The sequence below is a fragment of the Larus michahellis genome, chromosome 1, assembly GCF_964199755.1.
Source record: "Larus michahellis chromosome 1, bLarMic1.1, whole genome shotgun sequence".
In the NCBI taxonomy this organism is placed as follows: Eukaryota; Metazoa; Chordata; class Aves; order Charadriiformes; family Laridae; genus Larus; species Larus michahellis.
Window position 1 is genome coordinate 199,483,440 of NC_133896.1, and position 23,539 is coordinate 199,506,978.

Consider the following 23,539-nt stretch of genomic DNA (forward strand, 5'->3'; position numbering starts at 1 on the left):
CATGGGGGGAGCTGCCCACATTTCCCCCCAGTGAGGAGCCTGCTTGGTCTCGGTGCTCCGGCACCCCTGGGAAGGGCGCCTGGGTGGGAGGGAGAGAAGGACCCTGGCTCTGCACCACCACATGCAGGGGAATAAGACGGTTACAGGACAAGAAGAAAGGGGAGAGTGGGCAAGACCATGGCCAAGCAGGTAGGCTGCTCTGTGGGTGGCAGTGGAAAAGCCTTTTCCAATCAGTGTTGCATGTGTCCCAATAAATCTCATTGACTGTAACATAAAAACATTGGATAAAGGTGTCAGGGTAGAGAGGTAGTCACTTCCAATAGCAGCTGTATTTCAAACATGAAGTGTCCTTGCTCCTTGTTGGAAGGGCTTAGAGTCTCGTGCTAAGCACTGCGCAAGGACATAGAGGCAGGTGCTTTAAGCTGCCTGGGATGAAAAGCTGACTCTATTTTGAGAAGGCTGGGACACCTGCACTGTGGGCACATCCTTCTCAACTCATCCCACCAGGCTCCTTCTCTGGGTACCAGAGCGAAATAGGCCCTTTCAAATGTCCCATTTCAGGCTGAGATGAGCCACAGCCCAGCAAATGTGTCCATCCATGGACCCCAGAAATCCTCACCTCGTTAGCTGTAGCCCACCACCCAGGGTGCCCCAAAATCATGTGCTGATGCTACCACGACATCATGTTTCTGTCCTCTGGGGATGGCAACCTTGGTGCAGTACTGCCCTGCCACCAACCCCCACCTGCCACTGGACACCTTCGCCCATGGGAAACGTGACTGCACGTGCCATGGACTGGCATTTTGTCCCCATGGAAAGGTGACAGAAGTCTGACTCGGTTTCTCTCCTATCCCCTCCATCGCTCTGATGTAGCACCTCTTCTTCTCTGTTTGTTTGAAGGACTCGTCTCTGCAAGGAGAACCAGTGAAAGAGAAAAAGGATCTTGAGCCAGTGGAAGGCAAAAAACAAAGGCTGGCCAGTGTCACCAGCAGCGAGAGCTTTGCGAGCTCTGGGTTCCAGGAAGATAAAAGTCTGAGTGATGTGGAGGAGGACGAGGAGGGTAGGTATTAATTCCTTCCTGTCCCTACACGGTCTGTGATATTTTTACAACATACTGTGCATCCCTGAAATTTTTTTCCTCATTTATCACCCTAATAAACATCCGTGGGAGACGCTCACAGGGTCATGTCCAGAGGGTAGAAGATTTAAAAAAAGATTATTTCCAGGGTTACTAAATCTGACAGGAAAATGTGTGATTGTTTCTTCTGACTGCTCCTTATCTTTGGGGAAAACACAGCAGTGTCCAAAGCGCGGGGTGTAAAGCAAGCACTATTTTTGTTTCCAGTGACAGTGGGTTGACCTTCGAATACTACTCTATGAACGCTGAATTTATGGGAGTAATAGGGTCAGTAAGAGGGGGAAAATAACTGCCTGGTGAGTGATCTTTGTAATGAACCGCATTTTTCCACCTTTGCAGAGGCTGATGAGCTCTACAAGTTGCCCCTTACTATGGAGGACCTGATTTCTTACAGCTTTCAGGTGGCCAGAGGCATGGAGTTCCTCTCCTCCAGAAAGGTAAGTTTTGCACTGGGGACTTTTCCCTGCAGAAGGATGGGATTCAGAGGTGAAATCATGTCTACATTTTAGTGACACCTTCCTTGGGAGAACTCCCAAAGGAAGAGCCTTTTTCCTCTTGGCGTTATAAATATAACCATGTGTTTATCCAAGTCTCCATAGTCCATAAACACAGGATCATGGCTGAAGGCAGTGGGTCAAGCTCATTCACTCATGGAAGATCTTTTGGGTGTGGTGTTTTTTTTTTTTTCTTCATTTCAACATATATCATGCAGGGAGCTCCAAATGTCCCTGCTTTCCCTGCAAATGTCAAGGGGCTTAAAAATTTATCAGTTTCTGGACTTGGGAAGTTTGGTGGGTTTTTTATTAAGAATTGTCACCGTTTACAGTAACTTCATGTAAACTATAGTCAACTTCCCTAAAAAAATATTAAATTGATTTCTCAAATAATAATAATAATTTTAAAAAGGATATGGGAGACAGTCAGGAAATTTGTGCGCAAGATTAAGGAAATGCAGTTTGATTGTGAAACTGTTTTATTATAGTGCATTCATCGTGACCTGGCAGCCAGAAACATCCTTTTATCTGAGAACAATGTCGTGAAGATCTGTGATTTTGGCCTCGCAAGAGATATTTATAAGAATCCTGATTATGTGCGAAAAGGAGACGTAAGTCAAGATGCTGTTTATTTACCCAAATGATTAAAACATATCATTTCAAACTGTCCACCAAAATGTTCTGTAGATGTTCACATTTCCTGGACTTAGATGAGCTTGAAAGCTGTCATGGTTTTTATGTGAAGATGAGCTATCCGATGCATTGTAGATCTGGAAAGCATTTCTGTCCTTAAGCGCAAGGCTCGGACACGCTAACTGTTTCACAGCTCTGCCCTTAGATATTTTTTCGACATTTGTTTCTTGGCGGGCTCTGCAGCATAACCCACTTACTCAGTTAACTTCCTTCTAGGAAACCAGTCCCTCCCGAAACAAGGTGCGTGGCCGGCTGTGTACCCACACCAGGGTCCAGCATCGCTCGTGGTGCCTCCAGGAGCCAAGCTGGACTCGCTGCCTCCAGCACCTACTTATTTGGGTTTTTCACTTCTCCTGTAAATATCAGGCAGTAAGCCCCTTGCCGAGCCTGCCGTGAACGCCGGGTCAGAAAACTGTGCCTGTGCCCACTGGTGATGTGGGAATTTGCTGTGGGCATCAGGCGCATGCAAAGAGTCTCCTTCTGCATCTCACCCACCTGCCGGCTATTCCATCATCCATAAACAGCTTTCAAGACTTGCGGCACTGCATATTAGCTGTGAAGTGTTATTTGCATAATTTGGGTACTGCTCAGGAGACACTACGAGGCTGCACTGAGGGGGCTTCAAGGGTTCCTGCAAGTCAGGCTCTGAAAGTTTCCCCAAGAACATCTTTGACACCGTTACAGAATGATCTGCGCTCGGATGTAGGGTTTTCTCCCCTGTCTCTAGGATGCTGGCAAGAGGCCTCTGTTCTTGCATATCCCCACAACTCCATAAAGAAAAGGCCTGGTCACTCTGGTAACAGGTTTCCAGTCTCTGGCGTTTTGTGCCACGCATCTTAAAAACAGCTTTTTACTCTGATAATTTGTTAAGAAAGTGTCTGAATGAATGTGGGTTTATCTTGACCACCTGTAAGGAAATCCCACAGGTTCCTGTTTGAATGGTAATTATTTACGTAACAATATATAGTTGATTCATCTACGATTAAATTCTTTTAGACTTTGAAAATAATAGTCAGGTTTGTCCATTTTACTCCAGGCTCGACTTCCTCTCAAGTGGATGGCTCCAGAATCCATATTTGATAAAATCTACAATACAAAAAGCGACGTGTGGTCCTACGGGGTCTTGCTGTGGGAGATATTTTCCTTGGGTATGTTAACTCTGCACCCCAGGAGCTGGACTCGGCGGCGGAGGCTGTAGCTGGGGCCGTCGTTTCAGCCTGGGGAAAAACATCCTTATCTTCAAGAAGTTTTTGCCAGGTCTTTCATAAAGAAAGGCAGAGGTGGGGTGTGAGGGTACAGGGGAGAACTCAGTGTATCATGCTCCCGTGAACTGGAAATTTTGGTGATTGTAAGGGCACTGAAAATTGACTTGCCAGGCTGAAAGCCTTAACGGATAGCGCAGCTATCTGAGCACTTCTCCACCTATTTCTGCCATGGGCAAAACCTAAGCTTCCCTCTTTCTCCTGTAGAAACCCTTGGTAGGGGTGCAGCGCAGCACAGCTGGAGCGGGCACAGCCCTTTGTCCAACTGATGGCGCAAACCAGGAAAATCGGGCAAATTTTTTAGGTGTTTCTGTTGAATATGGAACCCTGTGGGATAACATGGAACTGTGGGCATGGGTCGGCAGCTGCCAGAGACTGAGGCATTGCCTCCTGTGCCACAGATAGCATCCAAGACACCCAGTGCCAAGGCCTAGATTCTCCCTCAAAAGCTTCTTACATCCCCAGTGGGAGCAAGGGAGCTGAATGCGCGCAGGGGTTTTTGCACGTCTCGGACTTTGTCACCCCATTTCCAGCCTGAGACCAGGCGGTTGCCCCAGCCCAGGGGGCAAACCAGCATGTGTTCCCCCCCGCCCCAACCCAGGCCACTGGACACAGCAGGCAAACAAGCATCCGCACAGATGCCGCAGGATGAACTAGAGCATGCAATCTGAAATTAAAACCCAGTGAAGCTTTTTTTCACACGCACACTCCCCCCCCTCCTTTCTTTCACGTGGAAAAGGCAGGATACAAGATGTACACTGGGCGGGAACAACAATGACCGTCAGAATAGAAGAACCTTAATTGGGTTCAACATAGAGGCTGACAAAGGAGGCGAACAGCAGAGGAAACAATACTATACAATTCTCAGGACAATCAATCATTTATTAGTTTAAATACATGTTGTTGGTCAGCCTGCCAACTCTTGTGATTTTATGGTCAGCCTCATAATACCTGCTATTTTTTTCTTAAAGCCCCAGCTCCTTGAACCTGGTGACTGTCAAACTCTCTGAAAGATTTTGGTTGTTTTTTTTCTTTCGTTTTCACTTTTCCTGATTTTTTTTTTCCTACAGAAAAAAGACTGACAGCACAATCAGTCTGCATCTTAAAACCACAGAAACTAAGAAAATAATGCAAATGTACTGTGATCTGATTTAAAACCACAATTTTATTATTTTCAAGGTGTTTTTGAGCATTTGGGGTTTGTTAATACTCTGCTTACTAGAATTTGGGGTGATCCAAACCAATAGAGAGGTCAGACTCGGCTTTTCTTGAGGGATGCTTTTCAAGTCCAGTTCACATTTATTTTTTGCACCACCAATAATGCTGGGTTTGATCCTGCCCCCCCTCCAAAGACTGGGGTTTGGGGCAGCATCAGCAGCCGTTCCTTGCCTGTGGGAGATGGGGATGGGGAGGGACAGCCCCGGGCTCCCAGCTCTGCAAGCAGATGCTGCACACCCCGAGTCTTTGCTGGAGGGGAAGTATAGGGCCAAAGCTGAGTCTCAGGTACCCACCTCAAGGGATGTATGACCCTGTTCTCCTGCCTCCAGGTGCCTCTCCTTACCCTGGAGTCCAAATAGACGAGGATTTCTGCAGCAGGCTAAAGGAAGGCACAAGAATGCGAGCCCCGGAGCAAGCGACGGAGGAGATGTAAGATGCCCTTCTCTGCCGGCCTCATGTACTGCTGCCCTCCTGGGCTGCCTTGCAGACGATGTACGAGTCGCCACAAAAAATACCCTGTGCCAACATAATGAAAAACAACCCGATGCTGCGTCGTATCTTCCTGCTGTCATCAGCATCTTCTCGCATCCCTCCCCACCCTTGTCCCCCTGGCCCTCCCGTGGGGTAGGACAGGGTGAGGAGGGACGTGGACCCGAGCCCAGGGCACCACCAGGGCTGGGCTGAGCGAGCAGCCCGGAGGAGGAAGGTCATTCATTCCTCTCCAGGTTTACTATTTACCGACACGCACACAGATAAGTGCTGGAGGAATGTGACATTATTAACGTCGTCTTGACTTAGGAAGCGACAGTGGAGGCTTCCTCGCAAACACTCGGGTGACAAGGGTCCACCCTTTCCCGGAGATGGTGTCTGATGGTAGAGGAAGGTGACAGGGACCCACAGCCTCCCAGCCCGTGTCGCCTGCGGGGTTTGCCTGAGCTCTTCCACCGCGACATTGGCTGTCCCTCCCCAGTCCCCTGCCTTTAGGTGCAGCCTCCAGCTGCTGCTGCATGGCCAACACCTTTTTGGAGGCTTGAGGGGTGTCCCAAGGGAGACTCTGAGTTTGCAGCCCCTCTGCCCTGGGACTGGGATGGAGTGCCCTGACCAGGGGGGCACCTGCAGCACATCGACCACGCACCTCGTGGCACGAATCATGCAGGAGCATGAACATATCGAGGGTATTTTACCTCTGGAGGCAAAATCAAGTACGTATAGGTGTCTTCGGTGCCTTTTTGAGTACTACGTCATGACTCTAAATAGCAACACTTACCAAAAAAAAGTTCTGGAAGAAGAAAAAGGATGCGAGCCAGCCAGGCCTATCTGGGAGTATTACCCATTGGCTAATTTTATTATCCTAGTGACAGTAGATAAGAGATTTTTTTTTTTTTCCTCTTCCACATATTTTATTGCAGGAAGGAAAGCTCGACTCGAGCAATACGAGGAAGTGACACATTCATATAAGTCATCTTAGGATGCCTTAACTTAAGCATTGCCAGTTAATAGATGTTTAATACAAAGGTTTCATGCTTAATTAGGAATGAAAAAAGAAAGTATGACTAGTTGGCTAAATTATTCTTTTGATGTGGTCTTCCCGGTATCTTGCGGGAAGAAGTTTTTTTTCTTCTTCTGTAGAAAGTTTATTCTTTTACTTTTAGTAGGAGGCCTCGGTGGTGTTGGAGACCATCTTTGTAAAATCAGGCGGGCTCAGGAGTTAAGTCTGTCGACGACAAGCTGTCAGAGACCGCGCTGCCTTGGATCAAAGCAAGCTGTAACCCCTCCGTGTGCTCATTTCGCTTTTGTCCTCACAGCTACCAGATCATGCTGGACTGCTGGCGAAGCAACCCGAACGACAGGCCGAGGTTCTCTGAGCTGGTGAAAAAGCTGGGCGACCTGCTGCAAGCAAACGTCCAGCAGGTACTAACGTCACGGCCACGGGCTGTCACCAAGGCAGGGGCGACCGGCCGCACAGTGCCAGGAATAACTCTTTGATTTCTTGTTTGCATTTAGGAAGGCAAAGACTACATACCCCTCAATACTATATTTACAACGGAAAGTGGGTTTCCCCCTGCATCTGATCCTTTGTGCAATGAAAATTTTTCTGTTACAAGCCCGAGTTGTGGAAGCACTGAAAACGTTCGGTGAGAGAAGCAAGATGAAGGCTGAGTTTGTTGGGTGTCACAGGTTGCTGCTGGGGGGAGAAAACACACAGAGGCACCCCACCACCGCGGGCCTGAGTGTCCCACCAACCACCGAGCCCCCACCGCCGCCATCCCGTTGGGCTGGGGTGGCCCGTCGGGATGTCCCTGCCCAGGGGGACCATCGTGTCACCGGGGTGGGCCGCTCTGAGAGGGGCAGCCATGTGCGCCGCAGGGCTGAGGAGGGAGGTTTGGGTGGGGTGTGGTTAACGAGTCCCTTTTGTGTAAACTACCTCGGTGACAACTGCTAAAAGAAACAGAGAAATACCCAGCGCTTCCTGCTTACGCACTTCACACCCTCACCAAAACTTGTCCTGCTTTTTTTTTTTGTCGAACAGATATATAAACACTTTCAAAATAAAACCACCCCAGCGCATAAAGACATTTGAAGAGCTTCCCGTCAAGGAAACGCTTGTATTTAATGTGAGTGACTCTTGGGCCAAATGTTATGCCATTTATTTCTTTTTATTTGTGTGACAGATTTATACAGAGAGAATCACGAAGGGGGTTTACTGCTTTGTCAGATCTGCTGATAGGAGGTGCAAGATTACCTGGGCTTGCAACATGGTGTTATCCCACTGTCCTACAAATTGGGGACAGCAGATGCTTGCTGACCATGCCATGGGCTGCAAACTCTCCTTCCCTGATAAGAAACTGCCAGTGCCAGTGGGCCAGCAAGATACAGCTGCCAGGCTCCCATCTGAGTGCCACCGGTGTGGGAGAGCCACTTAAAATCCCTTGGATTTGTGTTTTCATCTGAATAGTAGTCCATAAATGAGACTCATGGGTCACATTTCCATCAGAGGTTCCTGGGATGAACAAGTCCTGTTATCACGTGGACAGGCTGGGGCAATGTCTACTAACGGGGCACACATACTGTCCTGGTGGGGGTGGGCATGGGTGGGAGGCTGGGGGAAGCTTTTAGCGGCCCTGTTGTATGCATGAAGCAGTGGGAGGTGGGAAAGGCGTGGTGGTCCTCTCAGGGATGAACGTGGCTGGCCAGGACCTCCACCTTGCGCGTAGACACCTTTCTTCCAACACCCTGTATCTGCATTAATGGCACACGTTTGCTGCATCCCAAAGCCAGGACAGTTTAGAAAGGCACCATCAAATACCTGGGCACTGCGGCACCTCCAGCAGCACAGACCTTCTGTCTCCTAGAGCTCTCTGAGTATAAACAACGAAAATGATGCTGAAAATCAGACCGAAGAGGAATTGGGCCCATTGCAACAGTAACTTTCTACAGTTAACACCTAATAGGGTTGTGTCTGTCTTTTTTCTTCAAGGATTACCAAGCAGACAGTGGGATGGTGCTGGCTCCAGAAGAACTGAAACGTTTCACATGGACAGGCAGCAAGCAGAAATGGACGCTCTTTGGGTCTGTATTTTATGTTTCTTTCTTCTACTTCACAATTTAGAAGGCGAAGGAGGATTCAAGGTCCTTATGCTAAATCAGACATACTGAAAGTAGCCGAGGTGTCCCCAGTCCCTGCAAACATTCTTGCTCAGGTGTGTGCTGCTGAGTTGGGTCAGCAGTCGATCAGTTCCTGCACCTAACCCTCCATATGCCTTTGAGGAAACAAATAGCCCTCATAACCTCCAATGCACATCACTGTTATGATTTATTAGCACTCTATTCACAGAATCACAGAATCACAGAATGGTCAGGGTTAGAAGGGACCTCTGGAGATCATCTAGTCCAACCCCCCTGCCAGAGCAGGGTCACCCAGAGCAGGTTGCACAGGAACGCGTCCAGGCGGGTTTTGAATGTCTCCAGAGACAGAGACTCCACCACCTCTCTGGGCAGCCTGTGCCAGTGCTCTGCCACCCTCAGGGTAAAGAAGTTCCTCCTCATGTTTAGGTGGAACTTCCTATGCTCAAGTTTGTGCCTGTTACCTCTTGTCCTGTCCCCAGGCACCACTGAAAAGATCCTGGCCCCATTCTCCTGACACCCACCCTTTTAGTATTTATAAGCATTGATAAGATCCCCCCTCAGTCGTCTTTTTTCCAGACTGGAGAGACCCAAATCCCTCAGCCTTTCTTCATAAGAGAGGTGTTCCAGTCCCCTAATCGTCTTGGCAGCCCTATTGATCAGCCTGATTCCCAACTCAGTGCCAGGCTGGACAAGTGAGTGCCAGAGAGCACTAAACCATGGCAGAGGTAGGTAACTATAGGAAATGAGCCCTTGGCAGGGCAGGAGGGGGAACGTGTGGCTATGAAGGATTTGCAGTTGTTTCTGCAAGTCCCCAAGGGCACCCCAGCTGGGACAAGGCCCTCTGTGCTTGTTTTTGCCCTTTTCCATGACTCAGCTAAGCACGGCCCATTTAACACCCATGGGCTCAGGATGCTAAAGTGGCAACTGTACAATAGATGGATGTGAGGGCCTCACTTCTCTTCCTGCCTTTAAGCACTTTAATATATTGGCCACCTTCCTCCACCTAATTCCTGACAGCTGCCCAAGCAGGGAATGAGGGCTGCTCTAAGAAATGCGCCGCACTGACATGAACTCTCTGTAAATGGGAAATGTTTATTTTCTCAGCGCCGGCGGTGCCTCAGTTCCCAGCCGCTGCGAAGCTGGCAGCGTCTGCGGCTGGTTTTGTCTCACTGCTCTCAGCCAGCCCGGGGACGGCCCGGGCCCAACCCATCCTTCATCTTACGCTGGCAGGAGGTCAAGGCCATCCCGCCATCCTGCCTCTGCCAGACTTGTCAGCGACTCACAGCTGGGCAGGCTGGGAGGTGTAGTATTGTCTCGACGAACAATTGGAGCTGGCTGGAACGTGCGGTCAAGGCAGAGAGGGCTTGCTTCATGAAAAATTCCAGTGATTAAGAGGGCGTCGCTTAAACACGGAGAAACAGGGGTAGGAGGGCGTGCGCGCTCACACAGCCATTACCATGCGGCGCGCGGGGCAAACGAGCGGCTGGCAGGAGCCTGCGGGGGAGCACTGCTCACGCGTGGCAAAGCCGGGGTGACTCAAGCCACTCCACACGAGTGCTGGAAAACCCTTTCTCCTGCCTTGACCGCTCGCATTTCAGAAAAAAAAGGCTTGTGAGCAATTTTATGGTACTTTGATTTTATTGAGACAGTTTTCCATACTCTTTTGTGAGGAGACAAGTATTATAGAGCTTGGAACACATGTGCATATTAGAGGACTCCAAAGGATGCAGTGTTTCCTAGAAGTGGTTTAACCCGTTTTTTCTTTGTGTAAATGTGACATTTCCGAAGGGCTGCTGTGAGCCACAAAGACAACAGGGCAACCTCCCCAAATGAGATGTACAAAATGCCTTTTTCTTTGCGTGGCATGGAATACATGGAGCGTGCCCCAAGCATCCCTCTGGAACTGCTTTAAGGAGCATTTTCAGCTGCAGAAGGAACGCTTGGATGGGGTGTGGGGGGCGGGAAGAACTCAGCAATGGCTGCTAGAACATAAATGCTCGGGGAAACAGAGCAGCTGGGTGAGAACACACAAGGTCATCTGGTCTGCAAGCGAAACAAGTGGTACTGTAGCACTATACCAAAAAGCACTCATGTATGTGAATGCACGCAGCCACCCTTTATTCTGCACACATTCCTAAAAGAGGTAGCTTCTTAGCTGAGCATCCTTTACTTTGGCTAAATTAGAGCAGTAAATAAATACCCCTGAAAGTAGCAGTCGAGAGGTAAAGCCTGGAGGGGTTTGGCACACGTAAGCTGATCTAACCAGATGCACAGTCCTGCTTCTTCCCTTGCACCTCAGGCATCCTTCTCTGCGGTCCTGCCCCCCCTCTTGTGCAGATATTTCTGCTTGGCTTGCCTTGCAGAGAGCTGCTTCAGGTGGCTGGACTATCAGGAAAACGACCCCAGAATAGGTTCTGAGGGAGCAGTAGCAGCTCACCGCCAGGGCAGATGGTGCCAGCGGCAGGATGAGGAAGGGGTCACCCCCCTCTTAGCAGCAGCTTACAGTTCCATCACCTTCACTGCAACGCCTCACCGCTCCCAGAGCACTTACCATCACGCTGTGAACCTCAACGCTGCAGTTTAGGACACAGATGCAGAGAAATGCACTCGCAGCGGCCGGTGGGTCCTGAGCCGAGGCTGAGGATGCTGTGGGGCTGTGCCCTTGCTGCTCCCCACTTGCCTGCAGACTGGGGCAGAACAGTTGGGCTCAGGGTGGTTTTTTTTCTCAGTTCAAAGCATGTGAAATCACAGGCGACCCAGCCAGGTGGGGTGACTCTTTCAGACCAGCCCAAGGGTGTGGGCGTGCCTTGCAGCACGGCGTCAGAGGATTCAGACTTGGCAGTACCACGTCTGCCACCACACTGCTGAAGGACTGCAGAGAGGGTGGAAGGAGCCAAAGCTGGTGGCACCCTAACTGTCCCCAAGAAGCGCACCCAGGGTGTGTTCGAGAGGAAACTAACCATTTTATTTCAGGAGAGAGCCAGTGCATGCACTGGTGCTTATGCAGCGTGACCAACCTGAGAGCAAGGTCCTGGGGAGAGCAGAGAGCCTTGCTCCTTTGCAAGTGGAAAGGATCCCAAGTGCAACTCTCTTTTACCTTTTCAGTAGTGGTGAAAAAGCCCAACCCAAGTAAGCCAAAATCCTCAGGCTGCCAAAAAAAATGGCTGCGAACTCCACCACTTCTGAGCAGGAACAAGCATCTCAAGAGCCACCACCAACCTCTAACCTCACTCCATTCTTGAATCTGTCAGGAAAGCAGCTGACGTTTCCTCCAACAAATGATCCCCATTAAGAACCAACTAGACGGAGTTTCTAATTTACATTCCCAGAGTGGAAAGGAGATAGTCCACAGCTAGAGAAGCCTTTACTGACTGTAAGCTCAGTCTGAAAATGAAGCCTGACCATGGATGCCAAAACCCCAGGGGCTCCCCTAAAGCTCTCTGTGGGAGTGTACGCCCAGGTACAGCAGCGCACTCAAGTGCATTAAAGTTAACAGATGTAGCTCTACTAGTATGAAGATTTAATAGTTAAAGTAGAAGCCAAGTCTAGCTTGCAAGAAAATTCTCAGGATGCAAAAGCCTGATGATGAATGGAAGGATCAAAGCATGATGATTTTTAAGGTCGTAACTTCACATGCACACTCCACTTTTGCCAGCCCACTGCTCCCTGAGACTCACAATTACAATGTAAATCACAGGAGCGTTTCTTTTTAAACCCTTCACAAAAAGTCCGTTGAGTCTGTGACTAACCTTGTCACATAGTTATGGAATTTATCCCAAGGCAATTATTTGTCCATCTGCCAATGGACGCAATATAAAAATATGGGATGCATCCACAGTCCTCATCAGGAGGGCTCCTTCTCATGGACTCCATCCATCTACAAACAAATGTAATGGGGTGGTCTTCTTGGGAGGACCCTTCAGTTTCCTACAGTAGGAGAGAAGACCAAGACCACACTCTCCACAAAGCACACAGGCCTGTGAGTTAAAGATTCAGGAAGACATGAAATCTAACAGAAACTATTACTTCTCCATTTCCGAATCAGTAAAAGGCCCTGTGCTATCAGTTCTGTACTTTACTGAAAGATACGACAGTGCAAATTATAATGAAAAGCAAAACCCTGGGCTCCCAAAACCTCAACAGATGTTCTGACTGTCTTCTCTGGAATTCAAGACTAGGGCTGCCAACGTTCCCGACCTTATAAAAGGAGAGGGGCATGAACTTATAAAAATATGGGGGAGGGAATCTAATTTTAGGCATTGCAATCCAACATATGTTTACATTAGGATTTCACATATAATCAGTGATGCAAAATGCTCTTGGTTGTCTTTTGTCTACAGATAAATCTTCAGTATCTAAATTCAGTGGTGTGAAAAATCTCTTTGCCTTAACTTTCTTCATTATTAAAAGAGCCCTTTTAAGCGCTGCTCTCTCCAAATATGGGTGAGAAAGTGCTGGAAGGTGAAGAGGGTCTTAAAGAGCAGCTCAGCTGAGAAGACATTAAACCCTTCTTGTAAAGAGAATCTTATAAAAGGCAGCTTACAGGATAACTGGTTGTGGGAGAGGAAAACTAATCCAAACCAGCAGTTCATGTCTGCTGCTGAGAGAAGCCTAAGAGAGTAGATACCTAGACCTTGTGCCCTTCCTCACAAACATCAGCCATTTAGCTTAAAAATTCATCCCAGCATTAGGCTTTGGGAACATCTACACTAGCAGCTTCCTGCTTTTGCCCCAAGGCTTGAAACCTTTCATTACTTCATTCCTGCTCAAAAGAATCCCGGTTCCCTTAGGAAGAACATTTAAGTGTGGGGACCCTATTGGGATCCACAGCCCAGCAGCAGCACAGATGCCAGACTCCACACTATGCCCTGCCATGAGGTATCACTCCCTACCACCTGCCACAAATGAGCAATTAGAGCTTAGGCTGAGCAATCAAGTACTCCCCATAAGCACCAAGACTCTAATACTTACAATGAACACAAGCACCCTAACAGTGATGTTCAGTCACAGCATCTCTGTTCAGAAGGGGACTCGAGGGGGACACAGGAGGGCTCTTTCAGTCCTCTCTCCCACTCCCTCATTGAGCAATCCCATCTGCATCAATGCCATTCCCATCATGAGAAAACAAACAAAGCCGCTTCTTGTGACATGGTGTTGCTCAAGTCATTAAAACAAACGCTCATACGTGTTAAATGTGTTAACAGTGAGGCTGCTCTGTTACAGAGTGAAAGGTGCCAGCAGGAGCAAGGAGTCGGTGCTTTCTGGAATAACCAAGCCGAGAAGTTGCTGCAGTTTCAGCTGTGACCAGCTCAGTGACTCCAAGAGAAGATACACGTACGGTAACGCCATGCTGGAGAAAATGAAAGTGTACCATTCTCCCCCTCCTGACTACAACTCCGTGGTCCTTTATTCTCAGCCACCTGTTTAAGTACTTCTAGGGCAAGATTTAAATATGCTTTTAATTCAAAAAGGTTCTTCTGAAACACTGTCAGTTTAAAAACTTTGACTCAAATAATGTTAATTATCCTAAAATTTAAAAAGATATCATTGGCTTAATCTCAGTGACCTGCTTTTCTACAGACTGCAACAAGCATATATAAAATATAGTAAAATACTAATGCTTAGGCCTTGACTTTCCCCAATGCTGAACACCAACCGCTGCCACTAAATTTGCCCAGTGCTTCTGAAAACCCGAATGGTCAACATTACAGAGCAAAGCAGTTTGCTGTTTGGTCCCTGGCAGCAGGATGGTATTTCACGCTCCAGTCACGCAGCCTCTGCTGGGACTCAGGGGCAGCACCGGTGTCCTGGTCATGAGAGGCAGCTGGGAGCCCTCGGGACCCCCCGTGTCAGGCACCGGGAAATCTGCACCCTATTGCTGGGGCCTGTGTAGTGCTGAAAAAGAAAGGATTCTTCAAGAATAGAGAAGCAAGGAATAGACCATGCTCTACAGCTTTTAGAGTTTCTCTCTACTTTGAGAAACTTGAGGGATGGCTAACGCTCTGGGGAAGCTGAATTAGCTGGGGCATTATACGGCTCTTACTGCTTCGGATGGCAAACGCAGTAAGGAGTCCCGCGAGGAATTTCAAACACGTTGTGCTGCAAAACACAATTGGCAGAGATAGAGGAGAACTAAGATCAGAGCCCGGGCTGCAACAACAGGGAATACAGATCAATTCAGTTTGGACAAGCCTGCTGAAATCAAGTAAATATTCTTGAGGTTTTGCACTTTGTCAGTATGCCAACACACACACACTGGAACCAAACCACAAGCTAGATAGGTTAAAGCCAAGCTCTGTCCACAAAACCTCGTGGACCTTCTAACACTGCACTGATTATATTTTATTTATGGGAACCTGTCTGACAAGACAGGATGGCTACTAAACTGCGTATATATATATACTATATATATATACACACTTTAAACAATGAAACAATCATTAGAGAGTCTGAAGAGGTTAGAAATGACAAGACAAACTCTTTGGAAAGTTAGTGGAAAGTTAGGGCAGCTTTTCTATGAAGACAGGTGAATTTCCAGGTTAGTTATCAATATATATGTACAGGAATAAAAAGGTATCATTCATTTGCAACAGACTTTTGTACAGCATCTCAGAAAGGGCATGAACGTTCTTTGTTTGAGAAGCATAAGGATGCACCATCCCCTTCCACCTTTAAATGCAATATTAAAATGAAAGTTGGCCATTTAACACAGTAGCGTTGAGGTCTTCCAAATCAACAACTACTGACAAATCTCAGCTTCTTGTGGTCCACTATAAATATATATTAACTAAAATGCTACGTATAATATGGTTCTGACCTCTTAAAACTCAGCTTAGGAGCTGCGACTTTAACCCACTAACAGACTTAAAGGCAAATGACCATTTGCATACTTAAAAAGAAAAATGTTCTTGGATATTCAAATAAAAGAAATATGTACCACTACTTCTAAGTATCAATTCCAGATCTTCCTGGCCAAGAGATCATCAGTTTTAAATATCTATTGCACTGGCTCCTGCTGGTAAAGTATATTTGATCTTGATCAAAACAAAAGGAAATTTTAAGAACCATTTCTTAACTACAATAGAGCAAAAACAGTTATGGGATGATGCATCTCAAAGGAAATGTTTGCACAATGTAAATATATAAATATGCTTTTTGTGCATAAATATTTAAGAAAAATGGACTACAAAGATTACTTTTATATGAACCCCCTAAGTTTCTTCAGATGTGAATAACTCTTATTTTGTCTTCCATTTTCTGTCTTCATATAATGTATTTGACTGCTAAATTCACATAATAAAGTTTGCTTTTGAAAGAATCTGCAGAGTTCTGCCAAACTAGTTAATCCGGTGTCAAGAGACTGCTGCAGCAGATGATTCAGCTCTGGGCAGCACTAACATCAGGCAAACAATCGATTCGCTAGGCCACTCTTGTGAGCAAAGGAGAATATGGAACAACTGCATGAAAGGCAAAATTCTCGCACAACAGTGGATACAGCGATGGACACTTGCACCTCTCCCCAGGCAAGTGAAATCCCTTAGATTCAGCATACGCAAGAAGCACTCACTGCTGTCTAGAGGAAAAAAAAAAAAAAACCTCAACTCCACCCCTGGGAAAGGCAAAGTTTCAGGGTGGGGGAAGACAAAGCAGCTTATTAGCGAACATCCATTCAACTGCCCCCCCGCCTGGTTACTTCTGCAGCTAGAAGATCTGGTAGAGATGAAAGGCCATGAGTTAGCACCTCAGGCCTGGCAGATGCTTTCTCTTCTTCAGGGAATCTCCACATCCCCACCCCATCCATCAGACGCTGAGGATGATCCCTACAGAGACATTCAGTTGAGGGCTCTCTGCTATGCAGCATTTTATAACGGGAAGGGATCTCCAAGCCACACTGCAGATAAACTACACACAAGTGCTGGAAGGAAGGCGAGATGAAACTTCCTCTGGGGTGGCAGAACGTAACGGGATCCCCTACTGCTGTCACAGGAGGTTCTCTAGTCGTTACTGCACATCACTAAAAGAAATTGGAGACTAGGTAACTGTGCCAATCAAGCCTGCTGCAGCTTTAGTTCAGTCTATGTAATAAAATTTCTAAAACACTGCAATTTAACTGATAATGACTCCCTGTGTGCAAAGAATATTGACAATTTCACACACATTGCACAAAATTTCACATTACATAAACATGGTCAGGACTGGATGGGTATAGGAGATTTTACCCCATTGGTAACTCACCTCGGCTTTGATGGTTAACAACACAGAAGAATAATTCTGGGAAATGACTCCACAATGACTCCACATGCAAGTTGTCAGAGAAATTAATATACTTTGTTATTGGGCAAAAAAATCCTCAAAAAAGATGAAAGTAAGGGTACTTTAATAGAGTTTTCAAAATTAGGGCTTGTCCAGTAAAGCAGACCTGATCTGGCAGAAGCAGACGGGACTTGGCTTGGGAGTTAAGGAAACATGTATTAGTACGACTCTAGTGAACAAGCTCTCTAAGTTTTAGGACACCTGACATACTGTAAGTGGCAGGCACTAAACGCACTTTGTGACTCCTGGTTGTTTGAACTCCGCATTGCAGACAGCGAATACAAAAGAAATACGATAGAATGAAATACAATTCCAGTACCAAAGTTGAAAAGCCCTGTATCCAAGTTCACATTGTCAAAATAAGGCCACGTTATTTCTGGTATTCTTTATTAAAAATACTGCTGTACACATGAAGAATGAAAACAGGATTAAAGATGAGTAACACATATTGGGATCATGACATTAGAACTTAACATACTGGTGCTTTTTAGGGGAAGCAGTTGACACCTGAATTACTGAAACAAGGGCAAATCAAAAATACAGAGGTACCCTCAACAAAATATTTACAATATAGTAAATACAGCAACAGAATTTAAAACAGGTATAAAAATTAAAATGACCAACATCAAATGATTTCAAAGGTTGTCCCTTCTGTGCTTTTAGCTGTAAAAAATAGGAAGGTCGGAATTAAATTTCCCATCTGGGAGGGCACATCCTGGTGGCTCTTCTTTTTAAATACAGATACACAGTTTTTCCTATGAATGGATCAAACTACAACTTTAGGACAACCTTCTTAATGGAATCAAAATGGGGTAGAAGGGCTCTCCCCAAAAAAACACCCAAGCTGAACTTCAGACTGTTCAAATCATTCCCAAATACGGACCAAATGAAATAAATAGAAAACAAAACTCAACTTTTTTTTTTATGTATTACCTGACACCAAATATTTTCTGGCTGACATTACGTATGAAAACTTATTAGCTGTCTACCTTTTTATTTTTAAACCAAGTCCTGAGGTTACTAGGGGCTGAAGCAAACTGACATTATGCAAGTACACACAGGTTTGCAATTTAGACATGTCTTGCAGAGGGTGGTTTGCTGGTCTAAAAAGGATGAGAATTCAAGCCCTATTTTACCCCTGCCTTACACTTTCACAAAATATTGGTCCACAAATTAAATTTTCAAAGGTTCCCAAACCCCACAACTGAACAGATGATCCCCTTTCATTTTCAAAGAAAACAATACTGGAAAAAACCTCAGCCCGCTTATAAATTAAGCATTTCATATTTCTTCTAGAATACAAGTACTTCTTTTTTGTACAAAAGAATTACAATATGATTTGTCAAAAAACATATAAAAGACAGCTGCTCTTCCTCAAATACATGAGCTAATGATAAAAGACTGTTTTGCATGTTCACTTTTCAAAGTTCCTGTTCCTTTTATATTAAAAAGAACATTCTGGCAACTGTTATCGTTTGAATATTAAACATTATGTTCCTTTTAAAATTCATTCGATCAAATGCAACAATAATCGATTTTTAAACTCAACAACTGATGCTACCTAATGTGGATTCAACCACATTTTCTAAAATGTGTAAAGCATGTCCCTAGTCTTCAAAGCTTTCGATGTGAAGAGAGTTGCTTTTTTCTTGATGCAAGTCTCAAGGCGGAGAATCATTTTAAAGCTTAAAAAAGTGGACAGAGAAATATTAAAAACTTCTCTGAAAACTACAAATATTGAGAATTATTAAAATTGATGTCAGTAACATCAGTTGCAAGTGCTTAGAGTCTGTCCTGACCTTTTGAGTTTCCACATTTTCTTCATGGTGAGCACCCAGTGCTATTAAAACATTCAGTGCTGGGAAAGGGTAGATACAGTCTTCACTACTGCTTTAAGAAAAGAAAATTCCTACATATTTGGCAGTCTTCAGTATCAAAGTGTAGGTGTTTAACTAGAAATCCCACGAATACCTAAGTTTGGAAACAACTGCATGTCCAAATATTAGAAAGTTAATTGAGGAGGAAAATTCCAGACTTTTGAGACTGAATTACTTCAGGAATATTCATGTGTTGAGCATTATCAAAAGTAATATTACTTTGGGCTAAGCAGTGACTGCAAAGGCACAGCAGATCATTATCCCTCCAGATTCAGGCTGTAAAACTTGAAAAGCTCTTGATGCCAGACAACTGCTGTGTTTAGTTAATCTTCTTTTAACAGTGTCTTTGTATCTGTATCCAGTGTAGCGTACCATAATAAAGCTGTGGTTCAAAGAACAGAACTTTATACAAAAATTATACTGTAAATAACCTAAAGTAATACACTCCTGAAACTTCAGGCATTTAAACAATTTCTTTAAAAAAAAAATCTATTAAAAAAATTGCATAAATGTAAATGCTTCTGACTAGCAGGAAAACGTACAAACAGTTTTTAAAAGGCGCTGGTTGTGTTTAGAGCAAGTTTGATATGCTCCTTAAATTATAGATGATTCCCATGTTGCTATTTTCGTCACTTCGCTTAGACAAAGTTTAAATCAAATGACAGGGGGCTTGCTTTCCTTTTTTGTCAATTCACCGATACTTCACTTGACTGGTTTTAAAAAGTTTCGTCTTCTCGCATCTCTTTTTTGAGCTAACAGTGGGTGGCATACAGAGCTTGCATACAACACACTTTTACAGAGGTTACGAACTAAACGGTCATTAATAGAACACAATTTCTATTAAATTATTTACCTGGTCCTTTATGCTATTCTGGGTGCAAATAATATCAAAAATGAATAAATTTTGCTATATCCTCAGTGACAAAAATGTATCCCAGAAATGTCCTTGCAAAGAGTTTCCCTTAAGTATACAATGTGGCAAAACTTCAGAGATCAGAAAAGTCTTAAAAAAATTAAAATTAGTGCATATACAAGTGGAAAAAATAAAAGCAGGAACATCATGCACCTGATGTGTTCCTTAATCTAAAATAAATTCTTCACAGATAAAGCCTCCAATGGCAGCCTTAGCTCTAGGATAAGTGAAACATTCTTCCCTTCAAGTAACAGTGTACCTGACTGAAGTGCAAGCAGCTTTGCTCATCTCCTGTTTGTTTCCCAAATGTGAAATGAGATGACAACAACAATTCAGCTGTAGTGCAATTTGCTATTGGTTAAGTTCCTCAGCAATGTCCTGCATGCTTTCAGCAAATACTACAACTGACCATTTGCGGCTGCAATCAGTTCTTGAAAAGTATTTTCAAAGCAGCGTTTTAAATCGCTGTAAGTTACCACAAGTACACTCTTCTCATCTCTGGAAATGAGGCTTATTTTTTCTGGCACACCAGCATCTAACTGTAACAAGAATGCAAAAGATAAAATAAAAGAAGTGTGAAAGAAATGGCAAAACATTTCCCCAATAACAAAAGCAATCAATTTCTTGGCGAGTACATTGTTGTGGTGCAGTTCAAATCTGCTAACACCACAGAAAGGAAGGATCTGAATCGCACCACAACAACGTACTTGCCAAAAAATCGAGACATTTTGGTCTTAACCTGATGGACATTCCAGACCTTTGGACTAGGTTACCATTGTTTTCTTCCCTTTCCATAAAGCTAATAATCCTTCAATGCTATCTTCCCCTGCGTAGAAAGCCTAGCAAAGTTTCCATAGAGCTCCTGATGAACAAAACCACATTTGACATTACATTTGCACATAACGTTCACAAGCCTCCAGGCAGGGTAGGTAAACTACTTCTTGCCCACTCTAAAATGAAATAATGGATGGACCAGCCCCGGGTAGTTTGAAAACTGGTAGAAACCCAAGCCTCACATTTTTGGCAGTACTGGAAACAAATTTAGTTCCCAAGCTGTATGGTACTTTTATTCCCTTAACAAAACAAACAAACAAAAACCCAACAACCAAACAACGACAACAACGAGATTACCTACTTATAATCCATAAACAAAGATAATTTGGGGTTAAATATAAAGTCTGTTCCACATTTGTTTTCATGTTTTGTTCTGACTTCTGAAATTCAATATTAAAAAATTGTATGTTATGCTATGTACTTCAGAGACGTACCACTGAATCCCAATTTGGAACAGAGGAATATCCTACTTTACATGCTGAAGTCCCTTCCAAGACTGTATCTTATGTTCTCCTCACTTTGCAAGAAATGTTCACCAATGGAGAATTTTCGGATTCTCTTATAACGCAGAACTTTTGTAGCTCTGTTTTAGTTGATATATCGATACTTCCCAATACTTGACACTACAAACTTTCTTGTTCCAATACAGAAAGTGGGGCAGAGACAAGTGGGATATGACATTATTGAGGCAATCTTTGGAAATACAACCCCAGCAGGATTACATAAATGAATTATAATGTTATATTGAATAGCAGAAGAACAATTATGTTTGTCACTGATGTTCCACTAGCTGCTGCCTGAAGCAACACAGCAAGTTAGAAATTTCTTGCATGTATCTTCCATAATGGTGTTCTGAGCTGGAACCTCCCAAATTTAAAGTTCCTGCTTTGTGAATAGCTTCAGAAGGACAAAAGCAAGCCAACTACCTTTTAATTCTTGTAGAGTAGGACAAAACCACCAGTTTCTTCCAACATCCATTACAAAATATTATTGTAATTAAGGTGTTTGTGAAATATATACAGTAGACAATATTTAGCATCATTCAAAAAAATCGGTGAATTACCTTAACGAATTTAGGATATGGAAGATCTGTATTAAGAAAGCCACACAGCTAACTAAACATCAATATTTATGGCTTTCTTCCTCTCCTCCTGTGGAGGCATAAATCAGTATCTCAGCTGAAAAGATCCCCAAAATGCCACATTGACTAAAAGATATATTTTTTTAAACAACAGAGTAATTTTCATTCACAAGGAATGCTTTTGGAGCGTAGCAGGAAAGCCCAGATAACCACTTCTACTAGTGCACACTACAGTTTCAGAAGTGTGTTTTGGAGTGTATTTCCAAAGTAGAGTTCTGTAAGCCTTACATTTTTTGTGTGCTGAGCCCACAACCACAGAAGAGAAGAGCCTCTGTTTAAAAAGGTAAGCCATGAACATTTATAGAACAAGGCATTCTTTGACACCATCTCTTACCTGACCTATGAATTCAGGACTGTCCCCTCTTGCTACAGTACTGTACGGGTCACTGCTTTCAAATCATGATGGCATTTCACTGCCTATTTGAATATCAACATGCTTTCTTTTTGATTTAGCCTCAATCCCTTTAATGTCCTTTTTAAAGTGATTACAGACACCAACCAGAAAGATAAAAAGGAGGTTAAAGAAATGCACAGCAGTGGTCTAATAGGAGATTAAAAGCCCTGATAATTTAGAAAAAGATTTAACTGTAGTTAAGTCAGTTGTTACATGTCAAATGGTCTGAATATGTTCTGGAAGAGAAAGTTGGCTACCCTAACTAGAGAATACTAGCCACTGACTCTCTCTATTGTCAGTGTCCGCATCACCATTCTCTACAGAGTGAGTGGAATGACCAAGCAGCTACAAAAAAAAGGAAGTAGCAGCATCTTATTCTCCTATGAATTACAGAAATTTGGCAAAAACAATGTAAAGTAAGTTGAAAGCTGATCTGCCAATAAAAAAAAAAAATCAGCTTACATTTTTTAATTTATGAAACAAAACACGTGCTACAACTACTGAAGATCTTGCGATCTCTCACACGTCTCCTGCTATTAATCAAGAGAGTGCTCAGCTAAAATCTTGCTAGTGGTGCAGCTCTTGGAAAACTGCAAATAGCTTTGTTAAATCAATCTTGGAAACTGAAGGGCTGGAGAGGCTAGGGGAGTTTATCAGAGGTAGACTTAACATTGTAAGTCACAGAAATTTTCCAGCACTATCCCAGACAGTAAGGATTTTGCACAAACTTTTATTGCAGTTTCCCTCCTGATATACCCTCCTGTCTCCTACTCTGGTCAGCACAGTTTAGGAATGGATCCTCTTGCCTTATGACCACCCTCTGTGATAACTATATCAGTAGAAATCTCCCCCAGTTAAAGGGGGTTCATGGATCCTTTATGCTGTGTTGAAAGACCAGAGTAGCATAAAGGGACCAGCATTGCTCATCCACAGTATTCAATGCGTTCTAGGATGAAAAGTTAATACTGTATCTCATGCTATATTACCAAATTCCAAATTTTAATATTAATGTACTAAGTTTATTTAAAATATCCATAAATGTTTGAATATTAGCTTAGTGAATACATTGTTTTCATCCAAAATGGGGAAAATAACCATCAGTTAAATCAACAGAATTAACCTGCCAATGACAACTTGCTTTGAAGTGGAATATTATTTTAAACAAAATTAACCCAAACAAATTTTTAAAAGCTAACCCAAGTACAGTGTACCTTGTTAAGACATGAGATAATGTGACTGAGGTCAATCCAAGGAGTACCCGCTTCTGTCACCTGATGGAAAAGGTGATCTCGAAAGAGCTTTAGTAAATATCTGTCTCCAGTTTCTGACCACGTTGGGTCCTTCTGAAACCTGGTGTAAAATAAAGGCTCATATTAAAGCTCAGAAAGTTAAGAAAAAAGAAATCAAACCCCACAGATGTATACTGACTCTTCAATCTACACTGAGTAATCCTACTGCTTTGCTAAACTACCCATTATAATTTGCAATTAAATGAGTCTCCACCCCCTGCAACAAACAGAATATAACATAATCAAAGTTTTTTAGCTGAAGTACCCAAAGCTAATGCCTACCAAGGACCACAGAAAAGTAACAGAAGAAAGCAAGAGTTATATTCAACAAGTTTAACGTATTAGA

General features: G+C 44.2%; 2 protein-coding genes across 7 annotated transcripts in view; one reads left to right on the plus strand and one right to left on the minus strand.

Annotated features, from left to right (window-relative positions):
- FLT1 (fms related receptor tyrosine kinase 1) overlaps window positions 1-15,906 on the plus strand; it is a 113,153-nt gene extending 97,247 nt beyond the window's left edge. Inside the window, exons 21-30 of the mRNA XM_074568532.1 lie at window positions 901-1,060; window positions 1,478-1,575; window positions 2,121-2,243; window positions 3,362-3,473; window positions 5,135-5,234; window positions 6,611-6,716; window positions 6,810-6,940; window positions 7,336-7,420; window positions 8,284-8,375; window positions 13,656-15,906. Of these exons, the coding sequence (XP_074424633.1) occupies window positions 901-1,060; window positions 1,478-1,575; window positions 2,121-2,243; window positions 3,362-3,473; window positions 5,135-5,234; window positions 6,611-6,716; window positions 6,810-6,940; window positions 7,336-7,420; window positions 8,284-8,375; window positions 13,656-13,860 (1,212 nt within the window). The 3' untranslated portion in view covers window positions 13,861-15,906. The remainder of the gene's footprint in view (window positions 1-900; window positions 1,061-1,477; window positions 1,576-2,120; window positions 2,244-3,361; window positions 3,474-5,134; window positions 5,235-6,610; window positions 6,717-6,809; window positions 6,941-7,335; window positions 7,421-8,283; window positions 8,376-13,655) is intronic.
- An 899-nt stretch (window positions 15,907-16,805) lies between these two features.
- PAN3 (poly(A) specific ribonuclease subunit PAN3) overlaps window positions 16,806-23,539 on the minus strand; it is an 85,985-nt gene continuing 79,251 nt past the window's right edge. For 3 of the 6 annotated variants that reach the window (XM_074568572.1, XM_074568582.1, XM_074568556.1), the window contains 2 exons: window positions 23,116-23,254; window positions 16,807-20,074 (listed from right to left, as the gene is read on the minus strand). In XM_074568572.1, the coding sequence (XP_074424673.1) occupies window positions 19,934-20,074; window positions 23,116-23,254 (280 nt within the window). In that variant the 3' untranslated portion in view covers window positions 16,807-19,933. Of the gene's footprint in view, window positions 23,255-23,539 lie in introns of all 6 variants that reach the window. The other 3 variants (XM_074568590.1, XM_074568564.1, XM_074568594.1) reach the window with 3 other exon arrangements.